Source organism: Maniola hyperantus, chromosome 3, assembly GCF_902806685.2.
Source record: "Maniola hyperantus chromosome 3, iAphHyp1.2, whole genome shotgun sequence".
Lineage (NCBI taxonomy): Eukaryota > Metazoa > Arthropoda > Insecta > Lepidoptera > Nymphalidae > Maniola > Maniola hyperantus.
In genome coordinates this window covers 8,814,462-8,835,910 of record NC_048538.1, presented here as the reverse complement: position 1 = coordinate 8,835,910, position 21,449 = coordinate 8,814,462, and the positions used below count along the sequence as shown (strand labels likewise).

Genomic DNA, 21,449 nt, shown 5'->3' with positions numbered 1-21,449 from the left:
TAAAGTAGTAGTAGTTATGCCTTACCAATAAAATAGCAACCACTAAAAGGATCCCCCGTGTAACTTTCACGGCAGTGACATACAGCTTTATGTGCAATGACATTACAGTTAGCATTAGAGCCGCAAGAGCCATCACAAGGACTCATACATTTTTCACGAATGCATGCAAGATTACTTGGGCATTCCTCATCGTATATACATTCAGGACGACAATGTGGCGCACGCCCGATGTATCCAGCTTTGCAAGAACAAGCTGGGGTCTCTCCTATAACTCGACATTGTGAATTTGGTCCGCATGGTGAAGGAATACAGGGATTACCAGATGGTCTCGGCTCCGGTCCTAAAATTATATAAACAATTTACGAACTATCCTTTTGACTTTTGTTTAATATAATATGAAATGCAATAACTATGTAACTCACTTCTCTCAATGGCACAATTAATGAACGGATCGCCAACATAGTTGCGTGGACAGCTACATAGAGCATTGTGATTGACAACTGTACATTTGGCGTTAGCACCGCAAGCACCAATACATGGATCTATACATTTCTGATTGATGCAAGCCCTGTTTGGCATACAGTCACTGCTGACCATACATTCAGGGCGACAGTTAGGGGGTGAGCCAGAATACTGGTCCTGGCAAGAACAAATAGCGTGCCCGTTATGAGCGCGGCATACACTGTATGGTCCACACGGAGAAGGAATGCATGGATCTGACTGTTTTTCAATCGGACCTAAAAAATTTGACTAGGTATTAATCTATTAATTAATGTAAGTAGAGTCACATAATTGCACATAATTTTAAGAACGAACTTCTTAATGGCAAATGTAGAAAACAACTTGTTATAACTTTGTCGTTAAAAAACCATTGATACCTAACAACTTTTGTTCATGTTTGACCAAGCGAAGCGAAGTCTCCGAGTCTACTTAGGCGAATTTGCACATCGTCCATCCGTCCGTCATGTCAGAACTTTATGACTTCGGAGTTAGTGAACATGATTTCTTCTAAAAATAATGTGTAAATCGATGGTCCCAATAAAAAATACCATCATAAGATGACATCATCATCAACCATCGCCAGACCATTACTAAGCACGGGTCATCTCTCAGAATGATAGGGATTTAGACCAACGTCCATCACGCTGGCCAAGTGTGGATTGGCAGACTTCACATATCTTTGAGAACATTATGAAAAACTCAGGCATGCAGGTTTCCTCAAGTAGTTTCCTTCACCGTGGTGGTCAAGGCAAGTGATATTTAATTGCAAATTCACGTCACACCGAAAAGTTAGAAGTGCGTGCTAGGTATCGAACCCCCGACCTCTTGAATAGGAAGGAGGCTGACAGTCACACAGACAGTCAGACAGACAGTCTTATCATCGCGCCGCTGAAGTAGGTAGTCGTCCTTAATTATGTATACACTACTGGTTATGTATTTATATTATCTACTTGGGTTCTCGAAAACGGATCGAATGATTTGGATGAAATTTTGTATTTTGATAATATTTTACTGTTAAATTTAATTGAGATAGGAGTATTCCCTAAGTTCACGAATTCAGGTACAACACGAATCACACTGAAAGAAATCGGGCAAAGCTCGTTCGCGCCCGGTTACTACTTGTAACTTACTTAAAACGCTCCAACGTTTTATGCAAGTTACAAGTAGTAACCGGGCGTAAAGTAAAGTATTTCAAAATAAATGAAATCAAAAATCTTACTTATGTGACAAGAAGTAAAAGGATTTCCTTCATATCCCAAATGGCACGCACAAGATGGTGCATGATTATTTACGCGACACTCTGCATTCATTCCACAAACACCCGGACAGGGGTTTTTACATTTGTTATTTATACAGGCTCTATCTTTAGGACAGTCTGAGTTTAATACACATTCTGGTCTGCATTCAATGTAGGGATCACCGTAATATTCAGGTAGACATGAACATGACCCAATTCCGTGCCTTTCTTTACATACTGCATTGACACCACAAGGTGATCTGGTACATGGATTTTCCAATTGTGGTTCGATGGCTATAAGAAAACAACGTTAGTAAGTTTGCAAAAAGTTAACGAACCCATATGGTTAATTTTAAAATTTATATATAAATTGTTTGACTTACAAGGAGCAATTGAACATCCAGAAAAAGGATCACCAGTATAACCTTGATCGCAGACACAAATCGGAATATGTTTTACTACGTTACAAATTGCATGAATACCACAAGAACCAGGGCATGGATCACTACACTTCTCAGAGATACATGCTAAGTTTCCTGGACATTCAATATCCATAACACATTCTGGCCGACAATTTGGTGGACGACCGATGTAATTTCTTAAACAGGAACATACTGGATGTCCATTTAAATCGTTGCATTGAGAATGTGGGCCGCACGGATTCGGCAGGCAATTATTAATGGGTGTCATTTGTTCTGGAAATTAATTATTTTTAGATACTCGTAATATTTTTAGTCTGTATAAAATAATAAAATAGGTTGTTTTAAATTACTTACTGTCTTCCAAGAAGCATTTTACAAATGGATCACCAGTAAAGTCATATAAACAGCTGCAGATTGGATTATGGTTCACGACTTGACATTGAGCGTTTATCCCACATGTGCCAGGGCATGGATCTTGACATTTATTATGAATGCACGCTTTATTTGGTCGACAATCAGTACTAACAATACATTCAGGTCGACAATTCGGAGGAGAACCAACACACATATCAAGACATGTACAAACCGCGTGATCATTAAACACACGACATTTACTGTAAGGGCCACAAGGTGAAGGGTGGCATGGATCGATTGGTCCCGTAATAGCTGTACAGGAAGAAAAGATATACAGATTGAACACAGAAAAATAATAAGGTATAAGAAAGAATAAGAAAAAGAGAAAGTCTTACATATGGTAGGAGTACATGCATGAAGAGCGTTTCCAGTATATCCCGGCAAGCAGTAACATGAAGGTGCATGATTGAAAACTCTACATTCTGCGTTTTTCCCGCAGGATCCTGGACATGGGTCTACGCATTTGTTATTAAAACAGGTTCTGCTAATAGCACAATCTGTATTCATAACGCATTCAGGCCTACAACCCAAATAAGGATCTCCATAAAAGTCATCTATACATGTACATGCACCGGCACCTTTTCTTTCTTTACAGAGGGCATTAGGTCCACAAGGTGATGGATTGCAAGGTTGGCGGAAAACTTCTTTAGGAGCTGAAATGTTGTTTCAATAATAATTTTACGACATACACTACAACTTCATGCAGGAATGTAAACTATCATGCATAAGGTTGACAACAGACGTTAACGAAAAAATAAACTTACTTTCGAAAGGATTGCAACCAGAGAATGGGTCTCCGGAATAGCCGTCGTCACATGAGCATATTGGTTGATGATTTTGAACCACGCAGCGGGCATTGAATCCGCACGAACCTACGCACGGGTTAATACAGCGACCACTTAGGCATGCAAGGGCAAGTGGGCAGTCTTGGTTAATAAGACACTGTGGCCGACATGCAGGAGGGGCTCCCAAAGTGCCTGGCTCACAGGCGCAAACTGCTCGGCCAGCTTCGTCTCGACAGATAGAATGCGGACCACATGGCGAAGGCAAACAGGGATCAGGCGCTGGCAGTGAAACACCTGTGAATAACAAACTTGATATTATCACACATTGTAAATTTTATCACTTTACAATTTCTAATGTTTCCAATAATTAATTTTGAGATATTAGTTCAGATATAGTGAGTGATGTTGTATAATTTTTTTTTCAGTATTCTGAGGAGTTGTTTACCCTAATCACACTTTCCCTTTTCTATAATGGCACCGCACGTTATGTTAAACTAAGTTCACCGTCACCGCCTGAGCGTCTGGCATATTTCGACGACCAGTTATGCCAGCTCATTATTTCTGGTAAACAAATTCTTTAGGAATTTTTACGCCGGGTTGTTTGTTGTGTAGCCGGGTACGCATTTGTGGTTCTTCTGGTGCTTCTTATGTTCATGGGTCACATTAGTTGACCTGCTTGCTATTTGTCTTGTTGTCCATGTTAAAAAAATGGTTTTCTCTGAAGTTACCTACTGTTTAATATTTATATTACAAATTAGTTGCTGCCTACAACTTCGTCCGCGTCACGCAGGACCTGTCTTTTTCCGTACCGTAGATTTTGCGAAAAAAATATTTCATAGAAACCTTGTCCTGACAATAACAAATACAAAAAAAAGAATTATCCAATTTGGTGCAGTTGTTCGGAAGTTATGCGCGTACATACCTTTCGGCGATTCATTTTCATTATACATAGAGAAGATGCTTCAAAAACAGGACAAGGAAATAACGAAATAGTATTTTGAAACACACTATATTACTATATATTCTTATTACAAGTATATTAGAGATTTTAATTATAAAGTACCCACTTTTTTTGAAACACCGGATAAATGGATCCCCTTCAGGAAAACTTTCAGGGCACATACAGATGGGATTATGACTGACAACGTGGCAAAGTGCGTCAAGGCCACAGCTTTGAATGCACGGGTCTTTGCATTTTTGGTTGATGCAAGCTCTATTAGTCGGGCAGTCCGAGTTCACCGCGCATTCAGGACGGCAAGCCGGAGGAGTGCCGAGGTAACCGGCGCGGCAAGAACAGGCTGCACGCTGGCTGACCACATGGCACTCGCTGTTGGGACCGCAAGGTGAAGGCTGACAAGGATTAATAGGCGTCGATGCTGTAAAAAATAATTCAAATTTAGTTTCGACTTGTTTAGTCTACTTAGCAGGCGAAATATTGTACATTTTTCATTGTCACAACAAATAACTCAAATGATTTTACAACACTTAATGTAATTACAAAAATATTTGGAGAATTCTCACTTAAGTAAGATCACTTACGTGGAGCATATTTTCTGCGACAAGAGGAAAATGGATCCCCTTCGTATCCTTTAAAACAAGTGCAAACAGGAACATGATTGGTTACAATACACTCTGCGTTTACGCCACATAAGTCTTTACATGGGTCTCGACAGTGATTCGACAAACAGGCGAAATTATTTGAACAATCAGAGTTACGAGAACATTCAGGCCTGCATCCACCTGCATATGGATTTCCAATATTGGGAGGTATGCACGAACATCGCGCTGCGTTATTAACAACTGAACAAATTGTGTTCGCGCCACAAGGTGACGGATTGCACGGTGTAATAGAATCATCTCTGGACACTGCAATGCATCCTATAAAAGCGTCACCTTTGTATCCATCCACACAGCTACATAAAGGAGTGTGATTTACAACATTACATTCAGCATTATTTCCACAGGCGTCATTGCATGGATCTTCACATTTTTCATTAATGCAAGCCCTATTTGATGGGCATTCTTGGCTAATAATACATTCCGGTCTGCAATATGGTGGTGATCCAGAGTAGTTTGGTTGACAAGAACATACTGGATGATTAGATTTTATTTCACAAACAGAATTAGGCCCACACGGTGATGGCAAACACGGATTTTTTTCATTCGGTTCATTATCTATGTATGCTGTACACACTACAAAAGGATCTCCAGTTTCTTCTGGTCCACAGCTACATATTGGGTTATGATTTACTACAATGCAATTCGCCCCAACTCCACAACTACCATGGCATGAATCTATGCACCGTTGGTTGACACAAGTTTCTTGTTGTGGACAATCTGAATTACTAACACATTCTGGTTGACACATTGGTGGAACACCTCTGAAACCAGGCAGACAAGAGCACATGGCAAACCCAGATGGCGAAACTAGACAGCGGCTATAAGCTCCACATGGTGAAGGATCACATGTAAACAATGTTGGTGTTGTGGGTGGATTTTCTTGACATCTTATGTATGGATCACCTGTTTGTCCCGGTGAACAATAACAAATAGCGTGGTGGTTAACAGTGTCACATAAGGCTCCAATTCCACAAACATTTTGACAAGGATTTTCACACCTATTATTTATGCACGCCAAATTAGAAGAACAATCACTATTTATGACGCATTCGGGTCTGCAGGCCATGAATGGATTACCGTAAAACCCTGGTAAACATTTACACGTTAAGGCATGATTCAAATCTTGACAAATAGCATTGGCTCCACATCGGACATTGTCACATGTTTCTGGCGGAGTAGCTGAAAAAGAATATTATTTTACAACTTATTACAAGACAAAAGCACAACCAATATACTATTGGGTCTGCCCGTTGTCAATCATTGAGTGCAGAATGACGAAAGATAGCGTATGCCATGCCGAGATCACTGTGTGATCTCATCGCGATGGTTGTGTTCTGCTTAATTTATCTTGCAGCTTCAGCCACACCTATTTATCAATTTTTTTACCATGTTTTCTGGTGAAATAACAAATAGAAGGTCTATCATAATTCATAACATAAACACGTTATAAACAAAAATGTTATTAATAAAAATAATACTTACGTTGTTTTGTGAACTTGCAATGTTCGTACGGGTTGCCTTCAAAACCATGTTTACATTGACAAATTGGATCGTGGTGATATACTTTACATTCAGCATTAAAACCACATGATCCAGGGCAAGGATCCACACATTTATTCTTTAAACAAAATTTATTGAATGCACAGTCTGAATTCAAAACGCATTCGGGTCTGCAAGCTGGATTGTTTATTGCATTAGAGCCAGTACATAGATTACACACAGCAAACTTGTCTCCATAAGTATCGCATGATGAATTTGGATCACATGGGTTGGGTGTACATGGTTGTAACGTTGAATTGTCGGGGACGATTATTATGGCTGAAAATTACAAAATATTGAAAATATTATTATATATAATGATAACTAAAACATAACACTTTTTAAAACAATACTTACGTCGATATATGCATTGAATCAAAGGATCTCCTATATATCCGTCCGGACATAAACATGACACAGTGTGGTCTGAACATAGGCAAACAGCATTTATTCCGCATACATTACTTTGTGCACAAGGATCGATACATTTTCGGTTAATACAGGCCTCGTTTGGTAAACAATCCGAGTTCATCAAGCATTCTGGCTTACATTCTTTAGTTGGATCCCCGTAAAAGTCGGGAGGACAAGAGCATAAAGCCTCATCTTCAACATCTTGACAAATTGCATTGATACCACATGGTGCACGATTACAAGGCCTGTTAGTTTTAAGTTCTTCGGGAGGTAAACAACATATTAAAGGATTGCCTATTAGTCCATCTTCACAAGTACAAACAGGATGATGTGACTCGACGTGACATCTTGCGTTTAAGCCACATATACCAGGACATGGGTCACGGCACGTGTAACCAATACAAGACTTTTCTAATGCACATTCATCATCTATTTCACATTCCCGAGAATGACAGCCTTCTAAACTGTAAGGATCGCCAGTGCTTCCTTCACTGCAAGTGCATAATGCTTGTCCATCATAATTAATGTTACATACTGCTTGCGATCCGCAAGGATTTGGACTACAAGGGCTTTTTTGTGGTTGACAACGAATATACGGATCTCCGACAAATCCAGTTTTACAGAAACACATTTCTCTGTTACTACTTACATAGCAATCAGCATTTTCTCCACAGTTTCCTGGTTGACAGAGTATAGACGGCGGTAAGTAAGATGGATGATCACAAGACTTATAAGGATTTCCACGTGTGTTTTCTGGGCAGTAACATGCCGGTGTTCTATTTGGATCACATCGTGCCCCTATTCCACAAGTATTTGGCTCGCAAGGATTTCGCGGTTCGACACAACCGCGAACAGTATTTGGGCTTTCGACGTAACCTTGCAAGCAAGTACACTTGGAGAAGCCATTTGATAAGACAGTACATTGTGTATTAGGTCCGCATGGTGAAGGATTACATGGATTATTTGGCAAACGACAAGGTTGGCGAGGAGGATTTCCTTCATAATTAGGTAAACAGAAACAAGCCGGCTTATTGTCTATAATTCGACATCCAGTAAATGGTCCACATGGATTGGGTTCACATTCATTACCTTCCGGAACTAAAAAAGGAAATTAAATATTAAATCAAAAATCGGTTATTTTTTTATTACGTTCTCACTAAGATTGAATAAGAGCAAAATAGTTTAAAATAACATTACAAAAAACTTCTATGGTGTTACAAAAACATTTATTTTACTCTTAAACATTTTATCTCTGTAATATGTAACACCACTCAGAACAGGTGCTCTTTTCAAGATCCTATGTATATTTTACAGCGAATGTCTGAAGTGTAACGGATCTTAAACCACCACCAGTGTCATTTGATCTAAAACTCGAATATCACTTCAAATATTCACCGTGACATTTAAACTTACTGCAAGTCTTGAATGGATTGCCAGTCAATCCTTTAGGACAGAAACATATTGGATTGCCATTGTCAATTTCGCATAGAGCATTTATTCCGCATGGATTGGGAAGACAAGGATTCCTTGGTGGTTCACAGTTTAACATTGGGTTACCAGTGTAACCTCCCAAACACTTGCAAGAAGCGCGGTGATTTTGGACGTCACATATTGCATTTGATCCACATCTACACGGCGATTCACATTTACCGTTTATGCATGCTTCAGAATTGCTACACTCATTGTCTGATCTACAACCTTGCACTATGAAAGAAAAACATGTATATAAAGATTAGACGATTAAAGAAGGGCAATATTATGACGATGCTTTTTCTGGCAGGAGGATTATGCATTAACTTTTTATAGAGACTCCTACGAATGCTTTATCAATAATCTAGATTTTTCCCGCGACTTCGCCTGCGTGGACCACACAAATCTCAAACCACTATTTTACCCTCTTAGTGGTTTAATCCTTTCTTAGTGGATGTCTACATCATTAAAGCAGCTGCATGCCAAATTTCAGATTGATCCGTTCAGTAGTTGAGCTGTGCGTAGATAGATCAGTCAGTCAGTCAGCTTTTCCTTTTATACATATAGAAGAAGATTTGTATAAGTAATAAACTAATAACAATTAATTTTAATATGAAGCATCTAATACGTACCTTGGTAACATTCTAAAAATGGGTTTCCAGTAAATCCTGCAAAACATTTGCATTGTATGCCGTGGTTTGAAGGAAAACACTCAGCGTTATCTCCACATTCATTAATAGCACATGGATTTATGCATACTCTATTTAATCTATCACATAATAGTTCTGGTGGACAATCTTCATTGTATTGACAAACTGAACGACTATCGACAACTAAAAAAAAGTCTTTATCAATTCACTGAAATTTTGGAAATGCAATTCTCGTAAAAGTTCCATAATATAAAAGTCTTGCTTACCTGGGACGCATCCAACGTATCCGTTGCCTTGATATCCTTCGACGCAACTACAATCTGAACCGTGGTTCGTATTTATACAGACAGCGTTAGGTACGCATGGATTGTGTATAGCACATGGATGTTGACATGCATTATTTATACAAGCCTCAGTTAACTGACAATCTTCATTTCGAGTGCAACCAGCTGAATAAAAGTGAAAATTTTCATGTATTTTACAAAGTGCAGAAAAGTCAAAGATACGCGTGAGTTGGAGTAAGGGTAGATTACTCCCACAACATTTATGTACAATACAAAGTTATTAATTACATATTAATAACTCTTATATTTAAACGATTCCTTTAGTGTAATACAGTATCCTAAACCTAAGTTTATAATAATATTTATTAATTTTTTTTTACATCTGTGTAAAGTAAGTATTTGTTCTTGTGGAGAGATTAGCTTTTGACATAATTTGTGTAAAATAATTATACGCAAATCACACATGGTGAACATTTATTGCCTTGCTTGTTAGCTGATCACTGCATTCCCAAGATTTAGAATAAAGTGATAACTCTTACTAAGGGCCTTGTCACAATACTTGCGGTGCGACGGCGCACCGCTAGAACGTTGTCGCATCTCAGTGTGATTCCCACGATTCCTTGTGCGTTGTCGTAGAATTTTACGATGCGGAGTCGCACCGCAAGTATTGTGAAAAGGCTCTAAGTTATAAATAATTATTCATATACAAATTAATGTTTAGTAGAGTCTTACATGTTTTAGGTGAACATTTTACAGCGGGATCTCCATCATAACCAGCTGGACACGAACACATAGGTCTTTGCTTAACAGGATGACATTTAGCTCCAACACCACATACATTGTCAAATTCACAAGGGTTTTGACACAATCCCATAAAACAGGCCTCTGTTTCTATACAATCCCGATCAGAATGACAAGGTTCTGGTGCCTTAGGTGTTCCAGGTGATTCTAGTATATTACATGTTATTCAATATTAGTACGTTACATTGAAAAGTTATAAAATTAGTATATTTACAAAGTTTAATACTGAGTCCGAACAGTACTCATTTGTCCGATAAAACAACCTTTATACTGGAAGTATTTTACAAAAAGGAACGCTTCTGAAACTTAACGGGTAAGCAATTAATGTTTAATTGGTACTTTAATACTATTACTAGCATACCTTTTTCACAGTTCTCTCCAGCAGGGCCATCGCACGCACAAACAGCTTCATGGTTGAAAACTTTACAGGAAGCATTCTTTGTACAAGGGTTCCGAATTTCACATGGGTTTTGACATACTCCAATATAACAAAATGTGTCCGTCGAACAGTGAACGTCTAATTTACATTGGTTATTAGTTTGAGTGTCAGTAACTGTGGTAATAGTTTCAGTTGAAGTCATGTCATAGTTGGCTGTAGAATCTGTCCATGCAGGAATGTCTATGTCTTTTCTTCGAGACGAAAGATTTTCTAACGAAGTACTTGAGTGTGCAGAAATTGATGATGGATAGTCTTTATTTCCGTACTCTTGATTAAAATTGAAAGGTGATTCCGATGCTATCGTAGAAATGAAATCAGTAGATTTTGTAAAATCTTCGTTAGTTAGTATTTTTGAAGTTGAACTTTGTTCAGTTACTTTATCCCATTTATTGTTATCGTCAAAAGTATTTAAACCACTTGGTTGCGCAGTTGTCTTTGCGTTATTAATACTGATATCAGACTCTGTAGTTAAACCTAATGCGCTGGTTTCCTGTGTGCTTAAAATGGATTTATGCTTGGATATATCAGTAATAGTTGTTGTTTCAGAAGATTGGTTAAAATCATAATTTTTAGTAGTATCAGTGTTTATTGTTTTATAAATTTCAAAATTGTCAGTATATTCAGTTTTCAACAAATTTTTGTCTGTTGGGATATTTGTTGTAGAAAAAGTCACAAATTCATTGGCATCAATATTTTCTGGATTAGTTCCAGTTGTTAAAGTTTCGGTTTGAGACAAAGAACTTTCATAAGTAAAGGTTGTTTGACTAACATCGTCATCTTTTGTATTTTTATTAGTAGTAGTTAGCGATGGAAGTGTCGGTTTTATTTCAACATCTTGAATACTATTTTTCGTTGTAGGCATAATGGTTTCTAGCGTGGAACCTAAATTGTATTCATTATTAGACGTTTTGTCCAAAACGTTATCTGTGACAGTGTTTATAGTTTTATCCAGTTTTGTTGTGCTCTTAGGTAATGATGTGTCAGTAATTGGTGTAGTCGTTATAAATTTTGTACTGGATATTTCCATCGATATTTCGTTTTGTGTGACAATTATTGACTGTGTGGTAGAAATTGGCTTTTCAGGAGGTGGAATAATATTATTAGTATTAGTGGATTCGGAAGACATTGGAGATTTTGTTCCGATGTATTCAGTATTAGATGGTATATTTTCTTTTATTAAAATTGTGTCTTTTTTCGTAGATGTGGTTCCTTTAAACTCCGTATTAATTATAACGGCATTGGTCCGTGCAGTAGTTATTAATGAATTTTCTATACCAAATTTAGTGTTTCCTATGTCTATATCGTCGTATGCATTTGTAGTCACAGTAATATCAGTTGATGCTCTTTTTTTATCGTCTGCTTTATTCTCGCCATCAATTGATGACAAGTCAGGATGTTTTTTTTCGTAATGTGGAGTAACATTATTACTTAACGTAGATTCAGAAGTAAATGAGATTTCCACATCAATATCAGTAGCAGTACTTTTAGAACTAGGCAATGTATTTAGTGTGTATTTATTGTTCAAACTAAGCGTTTCTAAATTATCAGATACTGCAGTATTAGGTGTGAATGTCATGGGAGTTATGAATAAATCGTTTTTAATATTCAGTGAGTTAACTGTATAAACTTTTTCGTCCTGAGACAAATTAACATGCGTAGAATAAAATATCGTATTTGTTGTTGTTTTTTCTGTGCCTAATGAAATTTGGTCGGTTTTCATTTTGGTAGAAGTGATTTCTGGAGAGATTGTGGATGTTAACAAATAGACTATAGGCTGCTTTTCTGTATTTGCAGTAGTCTTTCCAGTATCCTTATAAGTATTGGAAAAAGTAGTATTAGTTTCGATATTTGAATCATCTGTGTTTACAGATGTAATGTTATAGTTTGGTGATGTTTCTTTTTTGTCATCGAATTGAGTAGGCTCAGTTACATTTTCGAAAAATTCGATAGTTTGTTTTGGACTGTTCGTTTCAACGGCTGTTGTAAGTTCTTCATTCTTGATTTTTGTTCCGCTATCAGTGGTTAAGACTGAATGCATAGTCGACATTACAGAAGAAGATGGGATTTCATCATCATTAACTGAAGATATGGAAAATAAATTAGGTGAGGTGTAACTTGTTGTTTCTTTTAGTGTATTCGTATATCCTTCAGAAATGTACTCTGCGACTGTAGTATAAATATTTTGATCATTGAAACTTGTGAATGGCTCCAAATCTGTTTTTGATATTTCATCGATTGATGTGTAAAGTTCTTCATTTTTAATGTTTGGTGTGCTATATTGATCATCTGTCGTTCCACCGTCAGTGACATCAGATGATTTTTGATTGAAGACACTAGCAATATCATCCACTTGCGAGGCAAAAGACGTGATTGTTGGTGTTTCAATACCTTCGTTTTGAAATAAACTACTTTGTTCTATTATAGAGTTAGTAGTAAAAGTTACTTCTGAATCTTTAATGTTGGTGGTAGAAAATAACAAATTTTGTTTTTCAGTTGATGATATATTGTGTTCATCTATCTTAATTTCGCTTTTTGTTGCAGGGAGTAAAATAGTAGTCATTGTATCTTTATACATGGCATTTTCACTTGTCGTGAATTCGGAAAGTACTGTTGTTGTTTTTTCAGTATATTTAAATACATCAGAATCAGTGGAAGCTTTTGGAATAATTTGTGTGGCAATAGGAGTGAAAGTAGTTTGCATTTTAAATAAATCATTTTGACTCTCCAATGTTGTATGCTTAATCGCAATTTCAACGTTTTCAGGCGTGGTACTAATTTTTTGTAATGATGTATCATTTTTATCTAGCAAATTATCGTTTATGATTGATATTACATCTATATTATCTCTAGTAGTAGTTTTGCTATAAGCAAACTTAGTGGGTAAATTTTGGTAAGGTGGAGTAACATTTTTTCGTATTGTAGATTCAGGATAAACAATAGTTCCATTTTTAATATATTCGATGTATTTTTCTGTGTCTGTTGAAGTATTTTCTGTTGTAGAAATTTGTAGGTTAACAGTATTTACAGTCAGTGTAGTTTCTGTTGCAATAGGAATAGAAGTACTGCCAGATTTGAATGATTCTCTTTTATCACCCAATACTGTTTCAGTAGTAACAATTACATTGTCGTATGGTTTTGTAGACACTTTTTCTAATGAAACAATTTCCTTAATATCTTTATTTGCTAAATTTAACCCCTTGTGCGTAGATGTTTTAGTATATAGATTTAGTTCAGAACTATCTACAGCCGTTTGTTCTATATGCAAATTTGTTGTATATATTTCTTGATTATTCTTTTGAAAGGAGGATGTAGTTTCGATATTTTTATTAGTATTATAGCCTAATGAAGCCGTGGGAAGTACAGAATTATAGCTTAGTATTGTTGCAGCAGTAAATATATTTGGGGTTACGTCATTGAACGTTTCTGTGACTGTATAAATTTCTTTGTTTAAGTTTGAATCGGATGGATTTACATTGGTCATAGTTATTTTTCCAGGAGAAAATGTACTCATATAATTTTTGACAGTTGTTGTTTCTGATATTGAGCTTACATAATTATTATCAGTGTTTAATATACTAGGTTTAGTTTGCCCTTCGTCTGTATTATATTGCACAGCATTTGTTAGTAAGGATTCAGTATTAGTTCTGAAAAACTGTGTTGCGTCTGTATTGGATGTTACATATTGTTTATTATAGCCTAATGAAGCTGTGGAAAGTTCAGGATTATGACTTAGGATTGTTGTGGCAGTAAATATGTTAGGGGTTACGTCTTCGAAACTTTCTGTGACTGTATAAATTTCTTTGTTTGAGTTTGAATCGGATGGATTTACATCGGTCGTAGTTATTTTTCCAGGAGAAAATGTACTCATATAATTTTTGACAGTTATTGTTTCTGATGTTGAGCTTACATAACTATTATCAGTGTTTGTCATACTAGGTTCAGTTGGACCTTCGTCTGTATTATATTGTACAGCATTTGTTAGTAAGGATTCAGTATTCGTTCTGAAAAACTGTGTTGTGTCTGTATTGGATGTTACATATTGTTTATTATAGCCTAATGAAGCTGTGGAAAGTTCAGGATTATGGCTTAGGATTGTTGTGGCAGTAAATATGTTAGGGGTTACGTCTTTGAAACTTTCTGTGACTGTATAAATTTCTTTGTTTGATTTTGAATCGGATGGATTTGCATCGGTCGTAGTTATTTTTCCAGGAGCAAATGTACTCATATAATTTTTGTCAGTTGTTGTTTCTGATATTGAGCTTACATAACTATTATCAGTGTTTGTCATACTAGGTTTAGTTGGACCTTCGTCTGTATTATATTGTACAGCATTTGTTGGTAAAGATTCAGTATCAGTACTGAAATTCTGTGTTGCGTCCGTATTGGATGTTATATATTGTTTATTATCTATGTCTTCATTTAATTGTGTTGCAGTATTTGTTGGTGGGGAATCTGTGTCCTTAGTCAGACCTGTTGTAGTTTTAAATGTTGTTAATAATAATTCATTACTATCCGTCGATGATTTGAGTATATTAGAACTTTTGTCACCTTCGTGTGTGTTTAATACCTGTCCTTGTTCTTTTATAGGAATATTCAAATAAACTTGTTTGGTTTCTTGTAATGTTGTTCGTACAGAATCCAATAAAGTGTAACCAGTAATATCACTAGATGAAATAGTACTTTGCGTTTCACGTGTAGTAGAATCTTGATTTGTAGTTCCATATAATGCTTCTTCTGGCTTGTCACTCTCTGAGAAATAATTTGACGTAGTAGTATACATTTCGTTTACAGTATCAAAACGGTCGGGTTCAATTTTTGTTGTTAAATATGTTGTTTCACTTATTGCACTTTTTAACGATGTTGTTGAAGTTGTCGCTGATGTTTTAATAATATTTGTGTTTTCTTTGATAGCTTCCGTGGGGTGAGCTGCATGAATATTATGATTAGTGTATGCACCTGATGTGTCTGTTACACTTAAAGATGTATCCTCTTCTAATCTAGATACTGAAGGCCAACTATCTGTAACTGGACGTTCTTCAAACATAATATTATTTGTTGTTAAGTCTGATATTAGAGATTGAATATCCAAATTATCCTCTTTTTTACTAACTGAAGTAGTAACTGGAGTCCTGGGCGTATTTTTTGTTCGCACATTATACGGTACGTTCGTAGTACCTTTGGTTTCTATCGGTTCTGTAGTTTCTACAAGTTTTGTTGGGACTGTCGTTTTAATTATACCATTCGTATAGTTGTGTAAATTTCTTTGATTTTCAGGAGTTTTAGTATTTTTATTTTCATTTACTTGTTTTCCACTAGTTTCTGTTCTTTTAAATGGTAATTGTGGTTTAAAAGTACTTTCACCGTGAATTGTACTACTACTCTGTAATAGTTCATCATAGTCTAGTGTTGTCTGTAAGTCTAGCTTATTATCTTTGTTGGATACTGTAATTAATTCTTTTTCATTTGAATCATTTAATAATATGTGAAAATCAGTACCGAAACTAATTGTGGTTGATTTGGTTGTACTGAATTCATTAGATAAATCTATAGTAGCACCAGTTGTAACTGATTCTTTATTGGTTCTATCAGTGTTATAAATAACATCAGATGATTCTGTTTTACCTATAGTAACGAATTCATTGGAATTCGTAGTTTGTGAGTCTATATCATTGAAACGATCTGTAGAATAACTTACTTCTGTAGTTTCTTCAGAAGACATTATATCCGTTTCCCTTAATTCTATTACAGTTGTTGTGTCAGTATTGTTGTCTTTATTTACTTTATTGTCATATTGAGAAATAAAAGTCTTATTTTTTATCGTAGAAGTGGTTGTTTCAAGTGGTTTGGAGTATGTTTCGGTTAGTGGGAATGCATTTAGAGGTCGATCATCTGTTAATGGGAAAGGAACATTTTGTTAATTTTGTGTACAACAATTAATTCAAAAATCATCGATAAAAAGCACTTAATAAAACCTTTAGTTTCACTATTTAAAGTCATTGAAAGCATACAAGTAGTAAACCCAATTTTAATGTAAGAGATAAGAAATACAGGAGATAAAGAAAGAAAGAAATTAATTTAGGCTTAAGAAACATTGTGATTTTTATTATTATTATTAGGTATTCATGACATATAACATGAATAATTAGCGCTTGACTGCAATCTCAACTGCTGGTAAGTGACAAATGTTTTATATATATTGGGAAGGGGTTTGGCAGTTAATAAAACCTAATCTTAATAAAAAATAGAGAACAGTACTATGACTGGTAGCTAACACGCAGCCGAAACCTGTGGACTAGGTAGAAATATTCCTCGAGTACTCTAGGGGGTGCACTAAGGAAAGACTTTGAGGAATTCTTACGGATCTTTAACAAACTTAAATCCACGAGATAAAAGGGAATAAGCTAGTGGTTTATACGCAGCATCGTCACAAAATAGATAGACCCAGAAATACAGCTCTATACAAAAAGCGAGCGCAATCTTATACAGCAATTCATAATAATATGGCCACCCGTAGCGAGTGGCACCGCTTTGGTGACATACGTATTTTTGTTGTTGTGCGACTACGACTGAATGTTTACGTAAATTAAATATTGAATAAGTAATGGCAATGGGTGATAGTGGCGGTGATGATGATGGTGTTGGTTACGGTGGTAATGGTGGCAGTGGTGGTCGTGATAATGGTAATAGTGGTGATAGTGGTGGTTGCGGTGGTGATGGTGGTGGTAATGATGACATATTACAGTCGTAAGAACGTACGATAAGTCTATCCGCAAGAGATTTTTATACGTGAAATTGTGTGCAGAACTTTACAATAGTTTTGAAGATTAGCGCGCATAGACAGACTGAACTCGGTGGAGAGACTTGGTTTTATAATACTAAATCACTTTTGTATTGAAAATAATTGAAATGTTTTCATTTGTAATTCTTGAACATAAAGTTTCACATTGTGCCAGCACTAGCGCTACGTTCAAGTTTAGATAAATAAAATCAAATTCAGCCCGAGCCGTCCTTCTGTACCTTTCTATTTTGTGGTATCGTACTGGAATGCAGCTGATTCGCTTTGCAACTAAGTATACTTGGAACTTTACAATCACTATTTTTAGCAGTTAGCAGTTGAGATACGAATCAAAAGCAGAAGTTGAGAAATAAATCCGTTATTCGTCTTCTTTCGCCTATGATAAGATGAATAGGATTGAGGTACGTAGCTATGACGTCTTAAGCATAAAATAGTATGGTGTATGTAAAGGCCTAGTTCTACAATAGATAATAATAAATAATTAATAATATGCCGATTGCTTAATTAATCTACGCAAGAGCATTTAAAATAGGTAGAGTAATAAGTAGTTATATAATACCTTGTATATCGGGTCTGCCGAGGGAACCAAACCAGTATTTTGTGGCGTTTTATCGGACAAAATGGTACGCTGTTCATAGCAATAACCAGTTAATTTGGAGTTAGATTTGCTATTCACATTTTAAGTAGGTACAGACTTGCTAGCTTTAAAGTAGAAGTCTGTTGCACACATCATATAGAAATGTGTAAGTAGAAACAGCTTAGATGAGATCCTGTATTTAATGTATCATTAATAATATTATAAAAGTTATGTCACATTAGGCTTCATAATGTAAGAAAGAATTTTGAGTAATAGTAGCGACTAAAATATTTTTTGTCGAATAAGTACTTACTTTCCATGCATGCTCCCGAAAATGGATCGCAGGGAACTCCTGGTCGGCAATGGGCACAATTTGGAGATGGGTGTTCACCTGTAATAAAAATATAATAATATATAATAATAAAAAATAATAATAATAGAGGGAGATAATATAGGTTTAATATAATTTTAAATACACATTAAAAATTGCGAACCGGCAGGAATCGAACCCGCGTCTCCTGGGATCGCGCCCGGCGCTCTGACCACTAAGCTACAGCCCGCTAGTGCCGTTAGTGACTAAATTTGTGATGTGTATGCTCACTCAGTACTGAAACGACTGTTTCTGCCATCTGCCCGGGAATGAAACCTGGGCCTCCCGAATAGGAGACGGATGTCTTAGCCACTATCTATCATTGCTTTTTACATAAGAATTATTATTCATATTATACTAGCTGATACTAGGTTCACGTTTTTAAAATCCCGTGTGAACTCTTTGATTTTTCGGGTTAAATAGTAGCCTATGCTACTTTACAGGTCTATATCCATGCAAAAGATCACACCGATCCGTTGCTCCGTTGTTGCGTGATTGAAGAACAAACCAACAAACCAATAAATCAACAAAAACATACTTTTACTACTTATAATATGGGCAGTGATTTTTTTCTTTATAATACCTTGTACACAGATGCACCCGTCGCATTTTGAGTTGGGATATCTTGCACAGTCCGAAGAAGTTTGGCATTGGCAAACTGTTTAAAACAAGAAAAAATTAAAGGTTAGCTGCGTCGCCAATTTTAAGTTGTAATTTTTAATATTTGTTGTCTGTACACAAACAGGTAGAGCTAGCCCGGGTTAGTTTTGCTGGTAGTGGAAGATTCCATTGTAGCGCCCTCTAGGCCCCCAATTCACATTTTCTTTCACAAAGAAAATATTTTATGACATAACCAGTTCTATCTTGAGAATGTAATATTTATATTTTCCAGGTTATATTTACCTTTTGAACAAACAGGCTGGTGATTTACTACAGCGCAATGTTGTCCGGATGCACACGGGCCGCCGCGCGCGCACGGATCTGAGCAACGCCCACTCACGCACGCCAGCCCCACCGCGCACTGCTCATGTGCTCCACACTCTAACGCTGCGAAATCCAACTATATCACCAAGAGCTACTTTTCAACTTAAACTTAATAAAACATTAACTTTTACTTAAATATAACGCTTAATAAACAAACTAATATTTTAATTTTAATTTTTCAATAGCACATTGAGATTATTTAATTTAATACTTTTATTTCTGATATCGAAATGCTATCTCAGTTTTATGTTGCATTCAGGTAGCTAAAACCTTATCATCGCTACTTTATACAAAGTAAATATTTTTATCCACGAATTCAATAAGAATAATGATAGTAAAAACAATACAATAATATTATATTGGTGGTAAAAGTATACAGAACAAAGGCATATCATTAGTGACTTTGCAAACTGTCTCGTGGCAGTATTTTGCATTGTTTGAGTTATATTGTAGCATCGAAAGCGTTAAAGTTGACCCAAGCGCAACCACCACCAAAATGTTCAAGTGAGAGTTATATATCTAGTAAAAATGTATGTATTTACACAGATAAAACAATAACATGCTCAAATGTCTACCTGATTTAGAAGATCTAGAAGAATTCAACTGTTCAAGAAAAAATGATCATGCTAGAAACAAAAGAAATAAAGAATATAGAAAGAGCCGGATGAAGTCATAGAGTATAGTATCGTATTTCCTGGAATATGAAGAAAAAAATTAATAAGATTGACGGCAATAAACTAATAGTACTGTAATACTTTAATTTTCATTAACGCAGAATTACCTTTAATGCAGCCATGTTTTTCGTCGTGTGTAAATCCATTTGGACAAAACTTGCATACAGGATGATGATCTTCAACTGAACAAGGAGCGTCACCACAAGCCTCTTTACATGGATCTTTACATTGGAAGTTTATGCAAGCTAAGTTTTGTGGGCATCCATTATCTCTCAAACATATAGATACAGTTGGATGACAATCTTCAACACAAATGCAGTAAGCCCGATGTTCAAAGACATCACACTGTTGTCCTTTGTCGCAAATAGGTTGCTTAGACGCTAAGCAAGGATTCACACATTTCAAGTCTCGACAAGCTGCATTTGAGGGGCATTGCTCATCTCTCGTACATTCTGCGTGTTCTGGTGCGCAAGTTAATTCTCCTTTTTCATTTAGTGCAAACCCATTACGGCACACACAAACAGGCATATGATTCCGAACTTCACATTTTTGGTTCCTACTACAATTCTGATAGCCCAAACATGGATTTTGACATTGATTTATATTTAAATCACAGGCCAATTTCAATGGACATGGCTTCGATTCCGAACAGTTGAATGTAATATTGACTTCTGCAGTGGGCTTACAAGTTGGGTCAAGTCGACAGGATGAACGCGGCTGGCCCACGTAGCACTGTGGGCATGAACACTGCGCTCGATGCATCACAGACACGCACAGGGCATCCTCTCCACACACACCACGTATAGTGCAAGGGTCGACGCAACGTAAGCTCAAACACGCTTTGTCCACTGGACAGTCTTTATCGCTCGTACATTCGATACCTAGGAAGATGTGAAAGAAGAAAGCAGAGTCGAAAGAGCTGTACCTTCAGCCACGAAGAGGAAACTTTCTCACGAGACAGTGCATGCTTTTTGAAATTGAGGGTTTATGATCAGAAGTATATAACGTAATATTATAATACAAGCAATATGTACATGAAGCCGAACAAAATGTTACTGACTGTATTCAAGCACGAACGGTGAGAATGCTTCCACTAATGTCAAAATTATTTAATATGACCTAAAGCCTTTTGTACACATATGTAGTTAAAATATTACATATCTGTACAACTTTTGAGATACAGTATTTATAAAAGTTATATAAACAGTCTTTTGAGATGGAATCATTTAGGATATTTGTTTTTGTTGTAATTTTTGATAAAAATTTAGGATGTAAAACTAAGTTTAATTGGATAAAAACAAATATCCTTTTCAGACAAATAATTAAAAAAACTTGGTCTCGTATTTACAGCACACCAACACTTTTGTTTTTCGTTTATTGATTGTAGAATTAAGAGACTGAAAACATTTTCTTAATTTTTGAAAATTACTTGTTGATGTAAACCTGTCTCGTGCATTTGTACATGTGTTAACTAT

General features: G+C 36.2%; 2 protein-coding genes across 10 annotated transcripts in view; one reads left to right on the top strand and one right to left on the bottom strand.

Moving 5' to 3' along the window:
- Positions 1-21,449, top strand: part of LOC117996531 (mpv17-like protein 2) — a 204,275-nt gene that overhangs the window by 37,790 nt on the left and 145,036 nt on the right. The gene's annotated exons all lie outside the window — the stretch shown is intronic.
- The window catches only part of dpy (dumpy), a 118,174-nt gene that overhangs the window by 60,809 nt on the left and 35,916 nt on the right, over positions 1-21,449 (bottom strand). For 3 of the 9 annotated variants that reach the window (XM_069509539.1, XM_069509540.1, XM_069509543.1), the window contains 19 exons: positions 20,082-20,855; positions 19,220-19,363; positions 18,900-18,974; positions 18,260-18,337; positions 10,066-10,281; positions 9,316-9,498; positions 9,032-9,232; positions 8,343-8,633; positions 6,876-8,027; positions 6,462-6,797; positions 4,899-6,158; positions 4,427-4,735; positions 3,339-3,653; positions 2,910-3,227; positions 2,515-2,826; positions 2,122-2,433; positions 1,721-2,032; positions 423-737; positions 26-340 (listed from right to left, as the gene is read on the bottom strand). In XM_069509539.1, coding sequence (XP_069365640.1) covers positions 26-340; positions 423-737; positions 1,721-2,032; positions 2,122-2,433; positions 2,515-2,826; positions 2,910-3,227; positions 3,339-3,653; positions 4,427-4,735; positions 4,899-6,158; positions 6,462-6,797; positions 6,876-8,027; positions 8,343-8,633; positions 9,032-9,232; positions 9,316-9,498; positions 10,066-10,281; positions 18,260-18,337; positions 18,900-18,974; positions 19,220-19,363; positions 20,082-20,855 — 7,218 coding nt within the window. Of the gene's footprint in view, positions 1-25; positions 341-422; positions 738-1,720; positions 2,033-2,121; positions 2,434-2,514; positions 2,827-2,909; positions 3,228-3,338; positions 3,654-4,426; positions 4,736-4,898; positions 6,159-6,461; positions 6,798-6,875; positions 8,028-8,342; positions 8,634-9,031; positions 9,233-9,315; positions 9,499-10,065; positions 10,282-10,495; positions 14,415-18,259; positions 18,338-18,899; positions 18,975-19,219; positions 19,364-20,081; positions 20,856-21,449 lie in introns of those variants that run through there. The other 6 variants (XM_069509542.1, XM_069509548.1, XM_069509546.1 and 3 more) reach the window with 5 other exon arrangements.